We start from the raw sequence: 26,345 nt of genomic DNA, 5'->3' as shown, positions 1-26,345 counted from the left end.
CTTGGTGCATAGGCTACTGCTTTCCAGTTTTCAGCATCTGCTTGGAGTACGACAGTACTTATATCTTTTGATGCATCTGTGGAGATTTTGATTTTCCTGGATGGATCGAAGTAAGAGCAGGTTCTGTAGTCAAAATGGACTTTAGTCAAAATGTACAAAATGACTTAAGCTCTTTCCACTCTTGTTCATGCTTACTTGTCGGTTTTGTGATTCAACAGTTCTCTGAGGTTTGCTGTTTTGCAGAGAGATTTGGTATAATTTTCCCAATGAAATTCACCATTCCCATGATCCTCATGACACCTTTCTTGTCTACAGGACTCGGCATGTGCAAGATTGCCTAGATTTAGCCTCTGTCAGGCTCATCACAATGTCTGGACATCTTGTCACCTAAAAAAGTAACCTCAGTGACACCAAACTGGCATTTATCTTTGTTTAGTGTTTGTCCATACTTTCTAATTCTCTGAAACGACTTCAAAAGTCTCATTATGCTCTTGCATGGATGATACTCATACAATAATGTCATCCACATAGACACAAACTCCAACCAGTCCTTTGATGATGTTCTCAGGAAGGCATACCATTCAAATGTCGTATTAAATGTGCAGAAGTTGATGCTATCTCGAGTTAACTTTCCCTAACTTTCTTCTCATGGATTCCAAAAACAATTTGATCTCTGATCATTGATTTGGTTAAGATTCCAAAGTTGGGGGTTCTGGGTATCTCAGCAAGTATTGCCGCTGACTATAACACCTGGAGTCGTGAGTTTGAATTCAGGTCGTGCTGAGTGACTCCATTCAGGTCTCCTAAGCAACCAAATTGGCCCGGTTGCTAGGGAGGGTAGAGTCACATGGGGTAACCTCCTCGTGGTCACTATAATGTGGTTCTCGCTCTCGGTGGGGTGTGTGGTGAGTTGTGTGTGGATGCCGCGGAGAATAACATGAAGCCTCCACATGCGCTACATCTCCACGGTAACGTGCTCAACAAGCCACGTGATAAGATGCGCGGATTGATGGTCTCAGACGCGGAGGCAACTGAGATTCATCCTCCGCCACATGGATTGAGGTGAGTCACTACGCCACAACGAGGAATTGGGCATTCCAAACTGGGGAGAAAATCCAGATTCCAAAGCATGTTCTTGCTTTTAATTTCAAGTCAGTTAGGAAAGAGTCAAAACTTTCTCCCTGTTGTTGTATGTGTGAATGGAACACGTACCTTTCATAGGTTTCGTTTTCCTTTGGTGAGCAGTGCTTGCCAATTACTTTACGACTTTATCAATCTTATCTCCGTCTCCTGCTTCTTCAAACGTGAAAGTATTGTATAATTCTATCGCCTGTGGTCCAGCAACCTTCAGCAGTAGTGCTATTTTCCTTGCATCTGGCTTGTTATCCATTCCAAACGCTTGCATATATGGCATGAATTGCTGTTTGAATGCCCGCCAGTTGCAGATTGTTTAGTTAAAGTGTTTAGTAGGGCTGCACAATTTATCATACTTTAACCTCGATCATGGTTTCTGCATCTCACAGTTAAATAAACATAACCATCTGTGATGTTTGTGAGCTAACAAGCAGAAGTTCACTTCACTTCCATTTCAGGCAAGCTCGTTTGTAATCCATTTTCACCTCAACTGACCAATCACACTCTCTTCAGAAGCTCGCCACTGACCAATCACGTTTACATTTTCGAGAACGCTCTGAAAAACAGAACCGAAGACGTTTACGAGTATTGTATGTAGGGGTTGAAATTTGGCAACCGGTACACATTTTGGATTATCGACTGTATCGCGGTTATTCAAAACCACCACTGCGTGCAAGAAATGTGCACTTCATTCTATTCACGTAACACGTATGCAGTCAGAGAAATGGAGGAGGAAGGCGAAGCAGCTTTATGTGAAACTGAGACAATTGAAGAAACAGGGTTTTTCAGGTACTGACCATTTTATTACTGACCAAGCAAATTTGGTGACATCAATCTTGCGTTCTGAACATGCTTCTCATCAGACACACACAGCTGTGTTTCACGTGATTTTCACGCACCATCTCTGAAGCATGAAAGAGTCCAACAACAGGCTTCCCGATTGGGCTCCACAGACACATGCACTACTCGGCTTCTCTCTTTCCTGGCACAAACTTAAAAACTTGCGTGAACCATTTGAATTCTACTGAGTTTTTTTTACCTTAAAGCACTATGGAGGAAGTCAAACATCTCAAACAGCACTGATGAGGAAAACAGCTAAAACAATGTGTCTTGCGCCAACAATTATGTGTCATCTGCCTTGCAGATTTTTTAAACAACACATCGTTGCCCTTGATAAAATGTATATAAAACGTTTGAATTGTGTTCGATCAAACCGGCTTTTGTTTTGGTTTTTCAGATATTCAAGTATTGTCTACAGAGATGAGTTAAACCATTATGAGCCTAATGAAGTGTTTTATAATAATAATTATTAAACATCAGACTGAAATGTGAAATTTAGCATTGTGGTAAGGTTGATTATTACTTTTAGAATAAAAAAAATATTTTTTTTCTCTGAGTATGTTTGTCAAGTTCCAAATAAAGAGAACATTATACTAGAGGAAGGGCTAGTATAATGATTTTTTGATTTAACTATATTTTATATCACTACTTTATTTTAAGAATGTGTCAGAATAATAGTCGAGAGAATGATTTATTTCAGCTTTTATTTCTTTCATCACATTCCCAGTGGGTCAGAAGTTTACATACACTTTGTTAGTATTTGGTAGCATTGCCTTTAAATTGTTTAACTTGGGTCAAATGTTTTGGGGATCCTTCCACAAGCTTCTCACAATAAGTTGCTGGAATTTTTGGACTCGTTTTGCTGTGGATCTAGATACTCGTCTACCTGTTTCCTCCAGCATCTTCACAAGGTCCTTTGCAGTTGTTCTGGGATTGATTTGCACTTTTCACACAAACTATGTTCATCTCTATGAGACAGAATGCATCTACTATGATGGCTGTGTGGTCACATGGTGTTTATACTTGTGTACTATTGTTTGCACAGATGAATGTGGCACCTTCAGGCATTTGGAAATTGCTCCTAAGGATGAACCAGACTTGTGGATGTCCAAATATTTTTCTGAGGTCTTGGCTGATTTCTTTTGATTTTCCCATGATGTCAAGCAAAGAGGCAATGAGTTTGAAGTTAGGCCTTAAAATACATCCACAGGTACACCTCCTATTGACTCGAATTACCCAAGCTGCTTAAAGGCACAGTTATCTTTTGTTATGTACATTTCTTACCCACTGGAATTGTGATATAGTCAGTTCAAAGTGAAACAATTGGTCTGTAAACCATTGTTGGAAAAATTACATCTACAGAGTAGATGTCCTAAAGAACATGCCAAAATTATAGTTTGCTAATATGAAATCTGTGGAGTGATTAAAAAAAATCGTTTTAATGTCTTCAACATAAGTGTATGTACAGTAAACTTCTGACTTCAACTGTATTTAAAGCTCTCAGTTGCACATTTGCTTGATTCAAAGCATCTTTGGCCATTACAAGAGTCTAAAAAAATCTAAAGTAACCCCATTGCACTGGGGTTCAGTGGACTGAGGAGGAGATGAAAGTATTTGGGGAGATTCTTTGGGGAGTGTTTTTTTAATCTTTGGATAAGTGTTATCTGATTGGTTGTCATTCACAGATGAGAAAACCCAAGGATTGCGATGAGCACCTGTGTGCTGACAAAACTCAGAATACATTGGATGCACAGGTATGAATCACTCACACTCACACACACACACACACACACACACACACACACACACACACACACACACACACACACACACACACACATGTTGTGTTTCCATGTTTTATGGGGACTTTCCATAGACATAATGGTTTTTATACTGTACAAACTTTATATTCTATCCCCTAAACCTAACCCTACCCCTAAACCTAACCCTCACAGAAAACTTTCTGCATTTTTACATTTTCAAAAAACATAATTTAGTATGATTTATAAGCTGTTTTCCTCATGGGGACCGACAAAATGTCCCCACAAGGTCAAAAATTTCGGGTTTTACTATCCTTATGGGGACATTTGGTCCCTACAAAGTGATAAATACATGCTTACACACACACACACACACACACACACACACACACACACACACACACACATTGGTCTACCTATCATTATGGGGACTTTCCATAGACATAATGACTTTTATACTGTACAAACTATAGATTCTATCCTCTAAACCTAACCCTACCCCTAAACCTAACCCTCACAGAAAACTTTCTGCATTTTTACATTTTCAATAAAACATTGTTTAGTATGATTTTTAAGCGATTTGAATTATGGGGACACTAGAAATGTCCTCATAAATCACATTTATAGCATAATAACCTTGTAATTACCAGTTTGTAACTTACAAAATTGTCCTCGTAAATCACAAAAACACGCACACACTGACACACACACACACACACACACACACGCATGTATTTAAGTGTGAGGGATGTTTTGTATGTGTGTGTTTGAAGTGATTTGAAGTCTCTCTTTCTCTGTCTCTCAGTTGGTGTATAATGGTATTTAGATTGATTATTTTGTGTGTGTGTGTTGACAGGGAGAGGGCGGGATATCTCTATTAATGCTGTACTTGAATAACTGCACGTCCAGCCCATAATTACAGAGCTTCATTGTCTCTACTCTTCAGCTCTGAGGGAGAATAGAGTCTTTATGCTTTGTCAAACACACACACGCTCTTTTCTTACTCACAAGACGCCTCAGTGCAGGCAGACTGTAACTGATATGGGGAGATATTTTTACAGGGAAATCTCAGGAGTCTAGAGTACAACCGTCCAACCAAATCAAAGTCATGTAGTTCAACCAACATTCAGGTAGCTGAAGTTTCCTCCACTTGCCATCTGAACACACACAACAAAATTGGACTTCATTCAATAAGTCTAAATGGTCAAAAAAAAAAAAACGACACCTTTACTCTTCGTGGTCAAAATTGACCGACCATAGGAAATGAATGGGTAAAACTAAATAACAGACTTTTTTTTTTTATTTGTCAAATATAATTTATAAATCAGCCACAATACAGAACAAACATGCACAGAAGTGAAGGAGTGAGACTGTACAACATGCTGAGTGCAAAACATGCACACACACACACACACACACACACACACACACACACACAGTGAGAGAACAAAGCCTGAGTCTGACCCAATGTAAGAAAGTTTACCTATTCCACTATGGGAACGTTTACGCTTCCAGACCAAAAAAATGGCATCTTCCTGACACTTAAAAAACAAACAACCCCCCCCAATGAAACTGACAAATAGTAGCTTGATAACGTCTAAAATCAAAATGCATAACATGTGATAAAATTTTGAATTACTAAACAGAAGGTGGCTGCCAAGAACACTGCTGACATCTACTGGCTATTATTGTCATTACATGATTTTCATGTTATTATTCTTTTTTCACCAGATGGCAGCAATCTGCCCCCAATACATGAGAAATTATCATATTTTGTTCATGTTTCCACTAGGTTTATACTGTAGTGAAGTGACATTTGACAATAAATTTGCTTATTTGCATAATCATCAAATCATAACAAATCCCAAAAGAAGAAGTGCATAGTTTTATAGTTTTTATTTCAAGCAAGAATTCACCTATTTGGAATGCCCAATTCTCACTACTTAGCAGGTCCTTGTGGTGGCTCGGTTACTCGCCTCAATCCGGGTGGTGGAGGACGAGTCTCAGTTGCCTCTGCGTCTGAGACCGTCAATCCGCGCATCTATCACGTGACTCGTTGTGCATGACACCGCGGAGACTCACAGCATGTGGAGGCTCATGCTACTCTCCACGATCCACTCACAACTCACCACACGCCCCATTGAGAGAACCACTAATCACCACCACGAGGAGGTTACCCCATGTGACTCTACCCTCCCTAGCAACCGGGCCAATTTGGTTGCCTAGGACACCTGGCTGGAGTCACTCAGCAGGCCCTTGATTCAAACTGGAGTCAGCGTCAATACTCGCTGAGATATCCAGACCCCCCCAAAAATGTTATTTTTTTAAATAAATACATAAAAACATTTGCACAGAGGGAAAACATTCATAAAGGAAGCAGCCCTGCTTGAACAGAACAGGAGGGTTAAATCGTTAAAAAACATATTAACCCACATGTTGCTCAGTTTCCTCCTTTAATGCAAGTTTAGAGGACGAGCTAGTAAATATCGTTGCATCACGTATCGCTCCAATCATTACGTTACCCACCCAATTTTTAAGTCAGATCTATCAAATAAAGTATGTTTAGTATGATGTATTAATATAAGTAACAAGGGACACACATAGTGGCACGGTTACCTTAGCAACCTCATTGTGTTTGTGGGTACATGTGTTTATTACAGGTTTTCTTGCTTGTGTGTTTATCTTCGTTCCCTGGCCAGATTTCAGACCTTCGGGATGGTGCTTGGCTTGGCTTGCCTATAGTGCCCACGCTCACTGTCAGAGTGAGATCTGCCCACTCACACACAGCTCTGCCCACCTGAGAGACTCCTTCCAAACCTTAACAAAGTCTCTCTGTAAACAGATTCGTTCCGGCAGCAAATGAACCCTCATTAGTGAATGATTTGACACGTAACACACATCCAGGATGAAGAGACGAGAGACTCGACTAAAGCACTGATTCCGTTGCTAAGCTAGCACAGTACTGTCGTAGTAGCATTCTCCTTTTAAATTGTACCCGATTCATGTTTTTGCGTGTTTTGGACATGAGGTCTTGTGGAGGAGGGTGAGAGCCAGTGTGTGATGAAGTGTGAATCCAGATCTGATTTGACAGGATTATGTTTCTGTTTACCTGTGTATGTGTTAAGAGTGCAGGAATGTTACCATGCTCTTAACCTAGCCCTAATCTCTCTCTCTCCTGTAGTGTTCATCAGGTCGTGCACAGAGTTGCTCTCTTCTTCCTCATGTTCCTCCGTCTTCCTCTCCTGGATCTCAGAGACATCATCTGCCTCATCACACGGCTCCTAGCAACATCGTGACCATAACGCACCACAAGTCGCCTGCAGCCGCCCGCCGTGCCAAAAAACAGTACCCAGATCGCCTCCTGGAGGTCAAAGAGGTACGATTAAGACACACACACACTTAAAAGTAGGGGCGTGCGTCTCTTGGATGTCAAAACATCAGGTGCTGAGGCCAAAGGATTAGCAGCTAAGGGTGTCCACGCGTTACATTTATAAGCCATTAATGTATTAATAAACATGCAAACCAAAGCATGTATAAAGATGGTCAAAGTCAATGAAAGAATCATAATAAGAGCATGCCTACATCCACATTCAAGGGGGTCTCTAGCCTTTCATTATTCACCCATGAAGTCACTAAGGTGCTTCTTTATTACACATGCATCCCATTGAGGACAGTGTGATTCTGGTCATTTTTGGAGCAACACTTTTACATTTTCAAAGCATCTCTAGACTGAAAGGATTCACGTGACGTTGCCAAGGTCTCTTGTTGACTTGGCCTTATATTGATTTTTTCCCCTTTTTCACCCAATTTGTAACGGCCAATTCCCAATGCGCTCTAAGTCCTCGTGGTCTCATAGTGACTCGCCTCAATCTGGGTGGCGGAGGACGAATCCCAGCTGCCTCCGTGCATCTTATCAGAGTGTTGAGTGCGTTGCCACGGAGACGTAGCGCGTGTGGAGGCTTCACGCTATTCTCCGTGGCATCCACGCACAACTCACCACGTGCCCCACCGAGAGCGAGAACCACATTATAGTGACCACGAGGAGGTTACCCCATGTGACTCTACCCTCCCTAGCAACCAGGCCAATTTGGTTGCTTAGGAGACCTGACACACTCAGCACGCCCTGGATTCATACTGAAATTGTTCTTCTAGTAGTTTATTATTTTTTTCCCTAATGAATCGCATTTTTGAGGGCCTAAACATACTCGAAATCTCATGAAACTTTGCACACGCTTCAGAAGTGGCGTAAATGTACATCTAATACGGGTTTCAGAATGAGGTGTGGCAAAATGGCTCAATTGTGCCACCTACAAACATTCAATGATGTGCACTTTACACTACGTTTCACCTACACATACGAAAATTGGTACACCTGTGTAAAATGCCAATACCTACAAAAAGTCTCTTGGACCCATGCCATAAATTCAACAGGAAGTCAGCCATTTTGATTTTTTTCTTATATTTTTGCTCTGTTTTTACCATTTCCAGGCCTCGTACTTTAACAAACTCTTCCTAGAGATTTCATCAGATCTACTTCATATCTGGTATTTATAATCTAAAGGCCTTGGCGATGATAAATTGTGAAGCTTTTGAGATTTCACTGCACGGCGCGGCCGTGACAGTCTGACAAAATTTGATGTTTCGCTATGAAACAGGAAGTTGTTGTAACTCAAACATAAAATGTCCAATCTGCCCAAACGTCACATGTTTGATAATCGTCCCGGCCTGAACACTTCTATATGCCAATATTCAGTTATAGTCATAGCGCCACCTACTGGCAACAGGAAATGTCATGTTAAGTGCTAAAAAGTGCTAAAACCCTGCCCCATCGGGCACCAGGGTGTGAGGGTCCATTCAAAGCTGCTTGCAGATTAAATTTTTAACTAGATTTTTACTGTTTGAATCTACTAAAAATAATGGTTCCTCTGATTCAGGCTAAATACATAATTAGTGAGGTATACATGTATATATTGCATATGGTCAATAGGCTGAAAAATACTGAGATATAATTTCTGTGGATAAATCACCCAATCCCAGTATAAACCATTGAATGCCCAGCAGAAAATAACTATATGGTGATACACCGTTTCCAAATGTATCAAATACTGTACTGTGATTTTGCTCATACCGCCCACACCTACTCACACGCATGCAACTTTCACTTGAAATTCAATGCGGTTCTTTTTATAGCAATGAGGAGCAAACTTGGCTGGTTTTGTACCGTAGAAGTGTGTCATGCACACACACACACACACACACACACACACACACACAGACCTTTGCCATCATATAAAGTGTGTCAGTGTGTGCACTGATGGGTTTTAATCTTTCTGTGCCAGATCGACACTTAGAGAATTAAAATCTTGCGGTCAGCCGTGGTGTGAGGAAGTGTTATTATCTTGTTTGTCAAATATCCCGATGCACAGGTCACGTGATCATCAGCGTTCTCTCAGATCAGAGATGATAATAATGACTGTGTTTTAAAGGGACAGTTCACCAAAAAATTCACCCTCATGCCGTTCCAAACCCGTACGACTTTCTTTCATCAGTGGAGCACAAAAGGAGATGTCAGGAGACGTTGGTGCCTCGATCACCTTTCACAGCATCTTTCTTCAATCCAATGAAAGTGAGTGATGACTAACACTGAGCATGCTGCCTCCCGGGTGAAGTTCACCTGAATCAAGAATTGTTTTGTGTTTCTACAGTTGTCGAGGTTATTATCTGACTGCAGGTTTCAGCAACTCGTGCCGCTCGCAGCAGAAGCACTAGCAGGGGTCTTGGGCGATGAGAGTTTATTGGGAATAACAGATGTCTAAGCTCATTTGCTCGAATGCTTCCTCTCAACGGGGATTCCTGATTGTTTTGTGTGTTCTAATTGCTTTTTTCTCACTGCTCTAATGAAATGACTGAACCCCTTCCTGTTCAAATACAGCACTAAAGACCTTCATCTGTCTGTTGGACTCTGTTTGAAGCTTGATTTCATGTGTTGATTTATAGCACAAGTACGTGTTGCATTCTCAGCATTGCCACAAGGGGCTATAGTAGGTGTGTCCTTGCGGGACCCGGCCTGCAAGGAGTCCTCTACGGCCCACGGGATGATTTGCGTAAAGCAAACGCCACCGTGCCGCCAAAACAGCGCCATTATATTCTTCTCACCATCACCATCAATTGTACAGAGCAGTTATCTGAGTTACCGTGAACCAGTCTGGCATTCTCTGACCTTTCTCATCAACAAGGTGTTTCCATCCGCAGAACTGCCGCTCACTGGATGTTTTTGGCACCATTCGGAGTAAACTTTAGAGATGTTTGTGTGTGAAAATCCCAGAAATACTCAAACCAGCCCGTCTGGCACCAACAATCATTCATGTGATTATCTAATCAGCCAATCGTGTGGCAGCAGTGCATAAAAGCACCCCCAGATCATCACCGATCCTCCACCAAATTTCACAGTTGGTGCGAGACACTGTGACTTGAAGGCCTCTCTAGGTCTCCGTCTAACCATTAGATGACCAGGTGGACGATCGGTGATGATCTGGGGGTGTACAAGGTTATCCTGGAAGGAAACTTCCTTCCTTCTGCTGTGGGATTGGTTTCTCCAGCAGGACAATGCTCCATGCCACACAGCGGGTCAATCAAAGTGTGGGATGGAGGACCACCGGATCCCTGTCATGGCCAGCCCAATCTCCAGACCTGAACCCCATTGAAAACCTCTGTGATCAAGAGGAAGATGGATGGCCACAAGCCATCAAACAAAGCTGAGCTGCTTGAATTGTTGCGCCAGGAGTGGCATAAAGTCACCCAACAGCAATGTGAAAATCAGGATTATTCCACCAAATATTGACTTCTGAACTCTAAGTTAAACATTAGAATTGTGTTGATTATACTTTGCATTATTCGAGCTCTGAAAACACAGAATCTTTTTTATTATATTGACCAGTTTCATTTTCTGCAAATAAATGCTCTAAATGACAATATTTATTATAATGGAATTTGGGAGAAATGTTGGCAGTACTTTATACAGAGAAACAAAAAAATTCAATTTTACTCAAACACACACCTATAAATGGCAAACGCAGTATATATATATATATACATACACACTCACAGTATATATAATTTATAAATATAAACTTGGCCCCCAAGCAATGTTGCATAGTCCAAGCAGGCCCCAACCCAAAATGAGTTTGACACCCATGGGCAGTGCTTGAAGTGCAGGTACTTTAATTTAATTAAAATGTTCAAGTTCTGGCCATATAATCTTGGAATTTATCTGATCTGGCTGAAGAACAAATATGACCTCACACCCTCAACTAACTGATTAAATTTACTTTGAAAATAAAAACATACAATGTAGGGTTATTGTTTATAAAAACTGAGGAAGAATATTTAGATCTGCTAAAGTCTGTATCTTTGATAATATCAACCCTCACAAGAGATAAATGGCAATCTGATGTTGAACTGCCTTTTTACACAAAATAAATGTAGCCTAAAACTGAAAAAGAGCATCTGCGTCTGTAGTTCTTATAATCCTCCCATTCAACGAGAGCAAAATGAGCCTTTCCTTGTCCTGCACACATGAATTTGCACACTGGAGCCAGACCATAATCAGATCATAATCAAATAATAATCAGATAATAATCAGATAATAATCAGACCATAATCAGATCATAATCAGACCATAATCAGATCATAATCAAATCATAATCAGATAATAATCAGATCATAATCAGATCATAATCAGATCATAATCAGATAATAATCAGAGCATAATCAGATCATAATCAGATAATAATCAGAGCATAATCAGATCAAACTCAGATCATAATCAGATCATAATCAGATAATAATCAGATAATAATCAGAGCATAATCAGATCATAATCAGATCATAATCAGATAATAATCAGAGCATAATCAGATAATAATCAGATCATAATCAGATCATAATCAGAGAATAATCAGATCATAATCAGATAATAATCAGAGCATAATCAGATCATAATCAGACCATAATCAGATCATAATCAGATAATAATCAGAGCATAATCAGATCATAATCAGATCATAATCAGACCATAATCAGACCATAATCAGATCATAATCAGATCATAATCAGATCATAATCAGAGCATAATCAGATCATAATCAGATCATAATCAGAGCATAATCAGATCATAATCAGATCATAATCAGAGCATAATCAGATCATAATCAGAGCATAATCAGATCATAATCAGATAATAATCAGAGCATAATCAGATCATAATCAGATCATAATAAGATCATGATCAGATAATAATCAGATCATAATCAGATCATAATCAGAGCATAATCAGAGCATAATCAGATCATAATCAGATAATAATAAGATCATAATCAGATAATAATCAGAGCATAATCAGATAATAATCAGATAATAATCAGAGCATAATCAGATCATAATCAGATCATAATCAGATAATAATCAGATAATAATCAGATCATAATCAGATAATAATCAGATAATAATCAGAGCATAATCAGAGCATAATCAGATCATAATCAGATAATAATAAGATCATAATCAGATAATAATCAGAGCATAATCAGATAATAATCAGATAATAATCAGAGCATAATCAGATCATAATCAGATAATAATCAGAGCATAATCAGATCATAATCAGACCATAATAAGATCATAATCAGATAATAATCAGAGCATAATCAGATAATAATCAGATAATAATCAGAGCATAATAAGATCATGATCAGATAATAATCAGATCATAATCAGATTATAATCAGATCATAATCAGATCTACTGTAACAGCTTTGAATAGTTAGTTTTTTAGGTCTGTAATGTGCTCAGCCAAAAGTTGCTGGAGAAGTATGTAACTGAACTATGCCCAGACAAACTTAAACAAGCACTTCTCCGGAACTGGACCACGGATCGCTTGACGACCACCGATGCTCTTGCACGTGTTGAGTGTTGTTAAACTCACCGCTGAGAGTTGCACAGAGAGCGCTCGGATGTTTACTGTAATTTTATCAACATCATTTGAAGGTTAGATTAAAGTGATTGGCGGCCTCATCAAATCACTGACTTACATTAAATAAAAACATTACATCATGCTGGGAGACTCTGAGAAGTGGTGGTACGCAAGAAAATGTGCTGGTACTCTATAGACTAAATTAAGAGCAGTGCAGCTGCTGCGTACCGGTGAGTTACCGCCCACTTCACGCACTGGCTATAGTGCACATGAGTGTAAACTGTTGATCCTCTATGATCAGTTTTCTCTTTCAGGTCAAATACCTTCTGTGCTCAGGCCCTAATTATGTTAGCTTTGAAGAAGCCAACATACTGTATTTCTACAAACTTGGTAGCTATAAGGTTTTTTTTCACAATCCCTCAACCAAGACCAAAGTTTCTAACATTATCTCCTCCTAGAGCTTTAAAGCTACATCCACCAAAATTGGTACAGACCTTCAGACTGTTCTGGAAAAGTGTGCTATGTCTTTTCTAATTGATCGGACTTACCTTTTTTGCACAATGGAAAATCAAAAATCGGAAAAATCCTTACAAATGTTCAAATGGGCCAATGGAGGGCTTGTGAATTCAAACTTCACCTTTAAAAACATGTAAATGTAAACAAACCCACAGAAGGCAATTGAGCTGCTTTAAGTTGTTCTCTCTCTCTCTCTCTCTCTCTCTCTCTCTCTCTCTCTCTCCATCTATATATCTGACTTTCTTTCTATCTAGCTAGATGGTTATACAGACATTACCATAATACAAACAGCCAACAGTAGACAAAAAGCTACTTTAAGCTTTCAGACAAGGCTTAGTCTGAACACACTAACACACTCTTCCACTATTTCTCTTCCTTTTTTTTAGGTTATGAGTCATGCTGAAGGTCAGCAGAAGAGTCTCATTCACTCCATTGAGTCGTTGCCGATGCGAGGACCCCTCTCCTGTCTGGATCAAGACCTGCTACTGCTCAAAGCAACGTCTGCCGCCACCCTCAGCTGTCTCGGAGAGTGCCTGACTATTTTACAGAAGAGCTCCGGACACCACAGCAATGGTCAGACGTGTCACAACCGGGGCCTGACCTCTGGTGAGTCCGACATGGATGCCGTAAAGACACCCCTGGCCACTCCAGACCCTGAGCGTGACCCAGCCAAAGATCAGGGCGAGGTAGACTGTGGCCCTTGTCCGGATTTCCCGGGGCCCATGCAGCTAAATGTTTGCAACAAATGTTGTTGAAAGGGCTGTTTTGAAGTTTGCATGTTCTGCTGTGTTGGTACTCCATCCATTTGTGCGTTCACCTGTATTTTGGCTGTTTATTTGTTGAATTTAGTTCTCTGGCTGTCCGTTTAATTTGTATTATTGCTTTTAGTGTTGTTTAAATGGAAAGGGATGGACATTGTCCCTTTAATGCATGTATTTCATTGATTTGTGTGCGTGTGTGGGAATGTTTCAATTCATATTACTGTTCACCCGCTCTTCTATGCTGGTTGAATGCCAAAGAAACACACAGGTGCCTGAATATTCAAACAATACTGTCCGTAAGAACCGAGTGGGTCTAATAAAACATTTCAAATGAATCCTGATGTGAACTCAGGTACTTATAGGGGGACGGGGGGAGCATTGCCCCCATAGATATTCTTTGTGGATAAGAAAGAACAGAGAATAGAGGAATCTTTTTGGACTTGCTTGTTTTCAATGGACAAATTTGAGCACACTGTGTTTTTGCGAGGATGAACACTCTAACGTCTGGAGAAGCTACAGCACCTATGCATTAGACAATTTCATGACATTTTGTGCCATTTTCTTTTCTGAATGTTTTCCTTGTTCCTGTTATTTTCATTCATTTGTATAAAATAACTGTGTTTCTCAAAGAGGAAATCAATGCTGGGGTTTAAAAGTGCTTTGTACCGCTCTTAGCCTGATAACTTCAAATGACCTCAAATTGAGATGAAATTGAGAGTATGTGTAGATGAATGGATTGAAGACATGGCAAAATGCAGAAACTTGTTCTTCAGAATGTTCTTGGTCTTACTAAAATATCCGCTGAATTAAAGGCAGTTTGATCTGGTACTCTTGAGTTCAGTCTGTGCTCTTGATCTGAGCTGTTTGGCAAGCAATCATCTCCAATTATCAAAGTCTAGATTGGCCCCTTTACAAAGACCAAAGTGCCAATAGACCTTAGAGTAGAAGGCATATTCAATTTGATGCACATAAAAATGAGACTGAGTCAAGAAAATACAACAAATTTAATCTTTCCATAATTTTCCAATAAAAAAAACCCATCCGAATTCCGTGGCATAACTCGATAGTTCAAAATTTGCAACATTGCTTTCTGTCCATGTGATCATAAATGAAATGACCCGCCAAACATCATAATCTCTCTATCGCTTGATTTTTACCCCAACTGTGCATTTTTACAGGTTTCACACAAGGTCCCTAAAGTGCTTAAAGTGCTTGAATTTAGCTTTTAGAGATGTAAGCACTGGAATACCTGAAAAATCAACTTGTTTTGATGAAAAATGCTTGATAATAAAACATTCCTCCATGTAATGTGTGTCCATCAAAGATGAGGCGTCTTAACATCCTTTCTGTTCTTTACAGTCAGATAAAGAAATATTCATTTTAATCTCACACAGCACGGATGCGCTAAAGAAACTGAGATATTCTTGTTGATGTTCACTGAACCGGAACACTGTGAGCCGCTCGTTGATCTCTTAAAGTGACAGTAACCTATTTAGAGTTTCTTATGAATATGAATATAAACTCAATGTTATTACTTGTAAATTGCACACATTATTTCAAACAGTGAATGCTCATATCATTATTATATATAACATTTTATATTTTGTAATTTAAGTGTTATAATATAGAATTGAGATTATATTGAATCGTGAACATCATATTGTATACCGAACCGAATCGTGAGATGATCATATAGTCCCATCCCTACCTTAAAACTATACAACATATTAAATGGACTGTAGTTCTGCATGTCAAATTAAAAATGCCATGTACTCTTACTAAGGTCTATTATATGCCAGAGAACAAACATATATAATTAGGGGGTGGGGCTGTGATTGGGGAGGAGTTCTTACAGGGGCTGATCCAGAGAGGACGGAACACACCAATCAGGTAAATCCAAATCCTAAAAATGTCTTTGTCTTGTCTGCATGATCTGTTTATCTCCCATCAAAATGACCAGCCAGAGCATTTCATATGTTCTGTTCTGGTCCATGCATGGACGTTTATTGCATGTTTAGTGTGATATTGCTTCTCTGCTTGAAACATTTGTGCCTTCGTCGGAAGCACTGCATTTACTAAAATGCCGTATTTGCAAACGATGCTGCATTTTATACTATAATGCTTAGATGTAATCTAGGACTACCATATTTGGGGTTCTGGACCAGAAAGAACAAGCCCATAGATATAAGTAGGTTTTGTGACCCTGGTCATCTGGTCATCTGGTAATGTAGTTGATGAAGTCATCTGAGAAGCAGGAGACTTCAACAAGAGTCTCAATATTTCCTCTATTTAATCCTATTTCTTACCAGCAGAAACAGTTAAGATCTCATTTGCAATTTAATTTTTAATGTGGGTAAATCAGTGAGGACATGCAAGGCAAAGTATTAGTTCAATTTTGATATATTGCTCATATAATTTACAGTGTTTCACTAGAAGCTTGATCCTGTTTCTGATTGCACACGCACATCTCTGAGATGTCTGTTTAAGAGTGTTTCATCTGGACACCGTTTGATTAGCATCTAGAAAAAAGAAGATTTTCATACTTGTATGAAAGACATCTAAAAGACATCTGAGAGCAAAGTCTCGTAGATGTAAGCAAACAATCTAAAACGTCTTCCAGATGTAACACACATGAAACAGAAGTCTGTGTAATGTACATTTGCTATCAAGAAAGACGTTCGTATAAATGTCTATTTGATGCGTGTTCACGTCTGGAAGACATCATTTTTTAGGATGTTTACTCATCTGCAATACGTCTACAAGATGGCACACGCACATCTCCGTGATGTCTCTTCTGATCTTTCAATGGAAAGCATCACAATACTTCTAAACTATAGTGTACATCTTCTAAACATCTTAAAATGATCAGATTTACAGTCATTCTAAGTCATAAACGTCTCAAAGACATCTGCTGAATGTAAAACATCTTAAAGACATATTGAAGATGTACAAAATACAACTTTGGAATGTAAACAAACACATCAAATAGACATCTGGGACGTGTCTGTGGGCAATCGGGAAGGCGTTACCTCTCGGATGTCAATAAGACGTTCATCAGATGCATCAGATGTTTAGCAGATGTTCATTCACATTCGATGCTTTCCAGATGAAACGCTCTTTAACAGACATCTCATAGACGTCCGTGTGCTATCTGGGTACACACAGAAGTATAATCCTGCTCTAGCTCCTCAGCATCCTCTCGCTCGCGTCAGAGCTGACACTAGAATGTAAAATAATCTCATCCTTTCCCAGAGCTCACCCTCAAACGTCTCTTAGTGAGGACACCTGCAGAGAAAACTACTGCTGTGATTTGGAGCTCCAGTGTTGATGTGCGAGACGAGCCCCGGGCAATGATGACGGGCTGGTGTAGGTACAAGCTCTGAGGCGAATGTGTGACCGAGTGTTTGGATGCTCGCTTCAAACCCTGGGTTTCCCTCACTTCCCGAAAACATCATCTTAATCTAGTCGTGGACTTATCTAGCAACCAGGCTAGTGTTTTAACTGGTCTGCCTAGTGTAGTTTGATGGTTTTAGAAAGGTTTTGGGCATCTGTCAGATTGTCATGCCAATTATCAGTTCAAAATCAGATTGGCCCAGCTGGGAGACTAGCTGAACCAGCAAACCACCTTAAACTGGTTCATCACCACTGACTGACAGAACATGGGCTGAGAATCGCTGACTGATAATTGGGAATGACTTTCCGTGATGACGGACACAATGTTTAACTGTTGGCTGTGTGTTCAACGTCCCTTAGACAATGTACCTGTATGGACGGTTCCAAAGTCACCCTCAGGAGAAAGTTTGAGGAATGGTGGTGCTGCTACTCTACCCTCGACAGATCACTCGCCCTCCCTCAGCAACAAAAACCTGCTGACGTTTCCGAATACTGAGGTAAATCCATGCTGTCAGAACCTATTAATGCATTATGGGTAGTGTAGTTCAGTGCAAAGAGAAGTGGTCAAGTCTTTATTATTATTATTATTATTTGTGGATCCTGAATGTTTCTGAATATTTTACAATAAATAAATATTCTATATGTATATATATATATATATATATATATATATATATATATATATATATATATATATATATATATATATATATATATATATATATGGGCGTGTCCAGGATTTTTTTACCAGGGGTGGCAACAGTCGAGGAAGGGGTGGCATCCATTAAGTTTGTCTGAAGGGGCGTGTTATGGACCATGCGCATCATGGACGGGTTAAGCTGTTGGGTCCGAGTTGGGGTGGCAATTGGGGTGGCAAAGCTCATTTTTGGGTGGCAGCTGTTACCCTGTGCCACCCTTCTGGTCCCGCCCCTGCATATATATATACACTCACCTAAACGATTATTAGGAACACCATACTAATACTGTGTTTGACCCCCTTTCGCCTTCAGAACTGCCTTAATTCTACGTGGCATTGATTCAACAAGGTGCTGAAAGCATTCTTTAGAAATGTTGGCCCATATTGATAGGATAGCATCTTGCAGTTGATGGAGATTTGTGGGATGCACATCCAGGGCACGAAGCTCCCATTCCACCACATCCCAAAGATGCTCTATTGGGTTGAGATCTGGTGACTGTGGGGGCCATTTTAGTACAGTGAACTCATTGTCATGTTCAAGAAACCAATTTGAAATGATTCGAGCTTTGTGACATGGTGCATTATCCTGCTGGAAGTAGCCATCAGAGGATGGGTACATGGTGGCCATAAAGGGATGGACATGGTCAGAAACAATGCTCAGGTAGGCCGTGGCATTTAAACGATGCCCAATTGGCACTAAGGGGCCTAAAGTGTGCCAAGAAAACATCCCCACACCATTACACCACCACCACCAGCCTGCACAGTGGTAACAAGGCATGATGGATCCATGTTCTCATTCTGTTTACGCCAAATTCTGACTCTACCATCTGAATGTCTCAACAGAAATCGAGACTCATCAGACCAGGCAACATTTTTCCAGTCTTCAACTGTCCAATTTTGGTGAGCTCTTGCAAATTGTAGCCTCTTTTTCCTATTTGTAGTGGAGATGAGTGGTACCGGTGGGGTCTTCTGCTGTTGTAGCCCATCCGCCTCAAGGTTGTGCGTGTTGTGGCTTCACAAATGCTTTGCTGCATACCTCGGTTGTAATGAGTGGTTATTTCAGGCAAAGTTGCTCTTCTATCAGCTTGAATCAGTTGGCCCATTCTCCTCTGCCCTCTAGCATCAACAAGGCATTTTCAGCCCACAGGACTGCCGCGATACTGGATGTTTTTCCCTTTTCACACCATTCTTTGTAAACCCTAGAAATGGTTGTGCGTGAAAATCCCAGTAACTGAGCAGATTGTGAAATACTCAGACCGGCCCGTCTGGCACCAACAACCATGCCACGCTCAAAATTGCTTAAATCACCTTTCTTTCCCATTCTGACATTCAGTTTGGAGTTCAGGAGATTGTCTTGACCAGGACCACACCCCTAAATGCATTGAAGCAACTGCCATGTGATTGGTTGATTAGATAATTGCATAAATGAGAAATTGAACAGGTGTTCCTAATAATCCTTTAGGTGAGTGTATATATATATATATATATATATATATATATATATATATATATATATATATATATATATATACATACTGTATACTCTTTATGTATACACACACTGCACTGGGGAAATAGACAGAGATAGAGAGAATATATACAGTATATATATATATATATCATAAACCCCTTTTTGTCCAGAACTTCAAAAATCCTGTTATAGTTTGCATCTAGCTTCCTCCATATTTTAATAAAGGGTCAAATACGACATGCTTGAAGAATGACTGACATTTTGTTGGCCTTGTGACTGTATTTCTTGCTTAATGACATTCGTCCAGACATCATTCACTGCTGTCAACTGCAATACGTGAAAACCTCACCAGCTCATTATGGTTCTGTCTTTGCCACTGCCAGTGTAATTACCCTCATAAATAATCATAATAATGAAACACGAGTGATATTACAGCATTTCTGCACAGCTAGTTAAGATTTAATGTCAGAGAGTGGCATGAAATGACATTACACTCATGAGACGTGGTGTGGAGAGCGAGAACAAGACTATAATATAACCATCCACTTCCATCAGAACAGCCAAATATGGCTGAAACTGTCTGTTTGTCGTTGGACTTTTTTATTGACTTTTCAGCTGAAGTAAGCAAGACTGTGTAGGCACGGAAAAGTATTATTAACCAATCATATCATAGTCTCATGTTTCACCCAGTCAAATCCCAGTCCCGCCTTTCTTATTACAAGGGTCTCTGGAATACTCAATTCTGATTGGTCAATGGCGCCATCTAGCAGTCTAATACTTCTGAGTAACAACCGCACATCAACGTCTCAGCCCGCTCATCCAGGTATCTGAGCCATTTTTACTACTTCTGGGATTACTGGGTATTCTCATCAAGTAAGCTAATAAAATTATTTCCACTCTAATCAATGTTTCATGTCCATTTATTGATGTATTTATTTGGCAAGTAGTCTTTTAATGAGCTGGATAATCTGCAGGCAGATGGTCATTTTTACAAAATAAACTCCAACAGAACTCCGAAGCACCCCGGAGGAGGATTTCAGCTTTTCAATCTTGCATTAATCCCACTAGATTTAGTAACTGAATTAAATGGCGGCAAAAGGTAAACCTTGTGAGTTTTGTTATCCATCCTGTGGGACCGGCTTGAGCTTCGTGCTTAAATACGGGACATCTTCATTTCGGGGAAACCACGGGACAGTTGGCGACCCAAAACACTTAAATATGTACACACTGAAAATAAAGGAATACATAAAGTATCTGTGGTTGCCAGACATTAACAGTACAAACACAATGGCCATGTTTCAGGCATTAGGATGTCAGTTTGGTAGTGCATTACCATTTATATTTTTTATGAAATTAACTTAATATACAACCCAGATAGCACATGTATATCACACAGACTATTTGATGTGTGTTTACATCTTGAAGACGTATTTTTTAGGTTGTTACAGTATCTATTAGACGTTTTCTCTCAGATGTCAATTAAGCATTCAGCAGATTTCTTTGAGACGTTTATGATTTTGAATGTTTCCATTAAATAAAATGTTATAAATGGGCTTTATAGGGGGGTCTGGGTAACTCGGTGAGTAAAGATGCTGACTATCACCCCTGGAGTCGTGAGTTTGAATCCAGGGCATGTTGAGTGAATCCAGTCAGGGGCAATGGTGGAGGTTGAGGCTCTGCGTAACTGAGAAGAAGGTCGGGGGTTGGGGGAAGCCCCAGCACCACCAAGATGCCACTGTTGGGCCCTTGAGCCTATCTGCCCCAGGGGTGCCGTATCTGACTGACAGGCTGACCCTGCCCTCTGACCCCAGGATGGTATATGTGAAAACTAATACATCTCACTGTATATATGCAAAAATTTATGTATAATGTGTGACCAAAATAAAGGCTTCTAAGCAACCAAATTGGCCCGGTTGCTAGGGAGGGTAGAGTCACATGGGGTAACCTCCTCGTGGTCACTATAATGTGGTTCTCGCTCTCGGTGGGGCATGTGGTGAGTTGTGTGTGTATGCCGTGGAGAATAGCGGGAAGCCTCCACATGCGCTACGTCTCCATGTTAACACGCTCAACAAGTCACGTGATAAGATGCGGATTGAGGCCCTACACCACCACGAGGACTTAGAGTGCATTGTGAATTTGGGCATGAAAAATTGGGGAGATTTAAAATTACAGGCATTATTTCTTACACTAGTTACTGCGTTTACCTTTGCCGGCCAGGTAGCCTTCCAACAGTCCGTTTATGTGCCGTCACAGAGAACAGTGTGATTCTCGTGACACCCTGATATCTGTCAGAAAGTGTGGTAAATAATCCAAAACAACAACAAACAAAGCAGCACCATCATGTCATATTCACGTTTTTATCATTCTATCTTTTTACTCAAGGTCCACTTCTAATGTTAATCAAGGTTTTTTCTTTTCTTCTTCTTCTTCTTCTTCTTTCAGCAAAACAGTCATAATTGAATTAGAGAGGAGGGGAGAAGAAATAAGGAGGGACCTGAATGTAATTTATATGTGCATTAAATGGCTCTTTATGAAAAGCATAAAACATCAAGTCTGCATTTAGACACACACGCACACACACACACACACACACACACACGAGTTCATCTGCTGTTATAGAGTAACACACAAGAGCAGGAATCACAGAAGAAGGTTTGAACTCAAAAGCAGGTTTATTAGTCAGTAAGATGACGATGAAACCAAGACAGAAAACTAGAAGCAAACCAAGGTAAGTAAAAACACAAAGACAAAATTCTCAGCAAGAGCAAACACTTTAGAAAGTGTCGAAATGGCTGAAGAGAGAGACCGATGAAGGTGTGGTGTGACAGCCCCCACACTGATTTTTTAAAACACATTCTGGCTGTGTAGCATGTGTTGTTTGTGTGTTTGCTGTAGGACGGCATGGAGGTGATTTCTCCTGGTGAGGAGGTGATGGATTCAGAAGATAATGCTGAGGAGGATCTTGGCATGTTGGAGGATCAGAGGAGTGTTATTCTGCATCTTTTGTCTCAACTCAAACTGGGCATGGATCTCACTCGGGTACTAACAAATACAACTACATATTCCCATAGACCATTCACTTCTCATTTGCATGCACAATTAATCCAACCTGGTCTTACATAATCACATTACTTGAAAAATATTTTTTAAGTGGCTTGTTGCAAGTTGCAAGAACAACAATGACGTTAATTCACGTGTACACAAATCATGCAAAACAGCAGATTGTCAGTTAAAAAACAGGTACTTTTCGCCCTGTCCCTCACGTAATGCTGTCTAATGACATCTATACACTTTTACTATAGCACATGACTCATTTTAACCTTTGCATTACATATCCAAATACTTGTGATGTGAAGGAGCGGGGTACAAGTCCTGAAGAGCATGCGAAGTGGCATAGAAGAGGCACAAAGTGGCATAGAAGAGGCACAAAATGACGTGATTGTGTTTTTCATCTATGGGTTAGGTTTAGGTTTAAGGTTTAGGGTAGGGAGGTCAGTTTTGTTGATTTAAAACTCTTAAGAACATTAACCATCTGTTTGGGAGAACATTTAACTCTCTTTTAACACCACACAGTGGACAATTCTCCTTGGAACTGCCCAAAAATTCATAATGAACCGCGTAATATAATTTAGAAAAAATTTCAATATTTCAAAGAAATCAGGCAGAATATATCAGTGACCATATCAGCAAAATCTGCGCTTGTATTAATGATCATATCAGCCTGTTCAGTCTGCTATTGGAAAGAATCATTTTATTAAGAGTCTTGCACCCTCAAGTCTCTATGAAATGACTCGATTCCCTCCTTCAATGCAAGTCTAAAAGTCTGTTTTATTGTCAGCCTAGTGAAAGTCAGTCTGATTGCTAAGAAAGATAACAGCACGCCTCTCCTCAACAAGACATATGATTTGATCATTTTAAGATTGTTTTTTTTTAATCAAATCCCTAAACCCAAGCATAAGCAATAACAATAGCGATGATTGCCTTTGCAAAGTGCTGTCGGCCAATTCTATATTAGTGCATCCCTGATTAATTAAGCTGTATGATGACAGTTTCAACGGTGGTTCCTCTCTGCCTTTTTCTTCACTACGTAGGTGGTGCTTCCTACCTTCATTCTGGAGAAACGCTCTTTACTGGAGATGTACGCCAACTTCATGGCTCATCCTGACCTGTTCCTGGCCATCTCCACTGGCAGCACGCCTGAGGAGCGCATGGTGCGATTTGTCGAATACTACCTGACCGCATTCCACGAAGGACGCAAGGGTGCCGTCGCAAAGAAACCATACAATCCGGTGCTGGGTGAGACGTTCCACTGCTCCTGGGAGGTCCCACGAGACCAAGTCCACCCTCTAAGATCTCACGGCCATTCTCTTGGTTCAGAGGTGCGAGAGACATGTACAGGGACCAATCAGGAGGGAGTGGGGGCGGGGTCAGAATGCTACAGAGTGCGTTTTGTGGCGGAGCAGATTTCGCATCATCCTCCAGTGTCTGGGTTTTATTGCGAGTGTGCGGAGAGAGGCATGTGTGTGAATACACACGTGTGGACCAAGAGCAAGTTCATGGGCATGTCAGTGGGCGTCTCCATGGTGGGCGAAGGTGCGTAACGGATCTTTATCTACTCAAAAAAAGGGGTGTTGTTTGTCTTATTATGCTCCAATTTACTCATCATGTACGTTTATGTACATGTATGTATGCATGTATGCAAAGTCAACAGTCAACACACTGTTGCACACAATCTCTTAAAAACAACCTCAGGGATAGTCCAAAGTGTAAAGTAAAAGGTGTTAACCCGAAACCAAACCCAGATAGCGGCCTCTTGACATGTAAAACATCTAGAGATAGACCGATAATCGGTTTGACCGATATTTTTAACCAATATTTACGCTATTCCACTTAATCGGTTATCGTTTTTTAAATATTGGGTTTACCGATTAGACACAAAAGACTTAAGTTATAAGTTATTATTGAGCCTAAAAGCAGAAATAAACAAGGATTTAAAATTGGTTATGAATATCAGTTAGCGGACACTTAAACACAAAAATAAACAGTATCGGATCTGTCATTAAAAACCGATTGTAAAGCAGTTCAATGGAAAGGAGGAGGCGAGAACCGACTTGACAAATAAATAATATAAAGAACTAAAACCAAAAGACACAAACACACACATAGGACGGACAACTGCCCGTAAACGTTCTCTCTATGTTGCACCACCATCCGCAGTCAGCCTTTATCTCTCTCGGAGGCTTGATAAGCCTGATAAGGGACCGGTGTGTAAAATCACAACCCAGCCCCGCCCTCTGCCCTGTCACCTCTCTCATTCTCTCAGGCCGGGGAGCCCCCGGCATGACATACACCCCCCCCCATCTTTCCCTGGGGAGGACGTGCCTTATACCCCCGTCTGCTGGCAGGTCATCCCTGCCTTCCTGAATCTGGGAGGGGACAGGGGAGGGAAACAATAATGTAACAGTGCAGTACCCCCCAACAAAAAAAACTGTCAAATTTAAAAGAGAGGGAAAAGGCCAACAGCGGCAGTGGAAGAGAGAGAGAGAAAGAAAAAAAACACTTACTCGCCAGTTCTCTGATACGTCGTAGCTTGGTCCTCGGCCACTCCTCCACTCTCTAACTGACAGCCACGCCTCCCCGGGCGGATCGGATGCAGTCCTCCAGCCCCTGGTGGATGGAATGCCCTGCCGCGTTCTCGGGGAACAGAAGGGGTCTCCCCCGCCCCTAGCAGCATTTTTTCCGCTCCAGGTGGTCGGCGGTCTCAGACCCCGCCGTGTTTCAGCAGCTGGTAGGGGTCTCCTCCGCCCCTGGCAGTGGCCCTGACCGCTCCAGGCGGTCAGTTAGGAGCCCCTTCTCCTCTCGCGGTCAGCGGACGTTCCTTCAATTCCAGGCAGCCAGGCTCCTCCGTCCCCTGGCAGATGGCCACGGCTGCTCCATTGGGGTGGATTGTAGTGGCGAGAACTCTACTACGGCATATCCCTCCTCCTTCCCGGGTTTGGGCACCAGTGTAAAGCAGTTCAATGGAAAGGAGGCGGCGAGAACCTGCTTGACAATATAAATAATATTTTTAATAAAGAACTAAAACCAAGAGACACAAATACACATATAGGATGGCCAGCTGCCCGCAAACGCTCTCTCTGTTGCATCACCGTCCGCAATCGGCCTTTATCCCTCTCGGAGGCTTGATTAGCCTGATAAGGGACCGGTGTGTAAAATCACGACCCGGCCCCACCCTCCGCCCTGTCACACCGATATCGGTCGATCTCTACTTATTTGTAATTTACTGCTCCAATCTACTCTACGTAATGGCAAGCATAAAGTGCACCTCCATAGTTTGTTTAGACATGATTTTGGCACAGTTTTGACCTTTGCCCTTCAGGTGTGTTGTATCTGCGGGACCACGGCGAGGAGTACGTGTTTACTTTCCCGAGTGCATACGCTCGTTCGATCCTCACCGTCCCTTGGGTAGAGCTGGGGGGAAAGGTCACGATCAGCTGTGTCAAGACGGGATACTCAGCCAGCGTCACATTCCACACCAAACCCTTCTATGGGGGCAAAGTTCACAGGTCTGGCACTTCGTCTTCATAGAGATTTTCTGTTGACTTATTATTTTCATATCTGAAGGAAAGAAAAATCACAAATGAGATCACTCTTAATATCTCAACTCTTTCTCTAGACAGATTCAATGGAGAACAAATGGAGACTTCTGCTTAGGTTTTTGCTGTAAACTTTCCTTCCTTTCAACATTCCCTCAAACTGTGCTTAGATTGGCCGAGATACCAAAGTCAGAGATTTAAATATG

At 40.9% G+C, this 26,345-nt stretch overlaps 1 protein-coding gene across 2 annotated transcripts in view; it reads left to right on the top strand.

The window, feature by feature from the left end:
* Positions 1 to 26,345, top strand: part of LOC127650074 (oxysterol-binding protein-related protein 10-like) — a 51,181-nt gene that overhangs the window by 21,106 nt on the left and 3,730 nt on the right. For both annotated transcript variants that reach the window (XM_052135270.1, XM_052135271.1), the window contains exons 4-10: positions 3,660 to 3,728; positions 6,916 to 7,110; positions 13,608 to 13,827; positions 17,736 to 17,872; positions 22,439 to 22,582; positions 23,635 to 24,136; positions 25,923 to 26,109. In XM_052135270.1, coding sequence (XP_051991230.1) covers positions 3,660 to 3,728; positions 6,916 to 7,110; positions 13,608 to 13,827; positions 17,736 to 17,872; positions 22,439 to 22,582; positions 23,635 to 24,136; positions 25,923 to 26,109 — 1,454 coding nt within the window. The remainder of the gene's footprint in view (positions 1 to 3,659; positions 3,729 to 6,915; positions 7,111 to 13,607; positions 13,828 to 17,735; positions 17,873 to 22,438; positions 22,583 to 23,634; positions 24,137 to 25,922; positions 26,110 to 26,345) is intronic.

This window comes from Xyrauchen texanus, chromosome 10 (genome assembly GCF_025860055.1).
Source record: "Xyrauchen texanus isolate HMW12.3.18 chromosome 10, RBS_HiC_50CHRs, whole genome shotgun sequence".
Classification (NCBI taxonomy): domain Eukaryota; kingdom Metazoa; phylum Chordata; class Actinopteri; order Cypriniformes; family Catostomidae; genus Xyrauchen; species Xyrauchen texanus.
The sequence above is the reverse complement of the archived record's forward strand: the minus strand, read 5'-3'. Positions and strand labels throughout refer to the sequence as shown.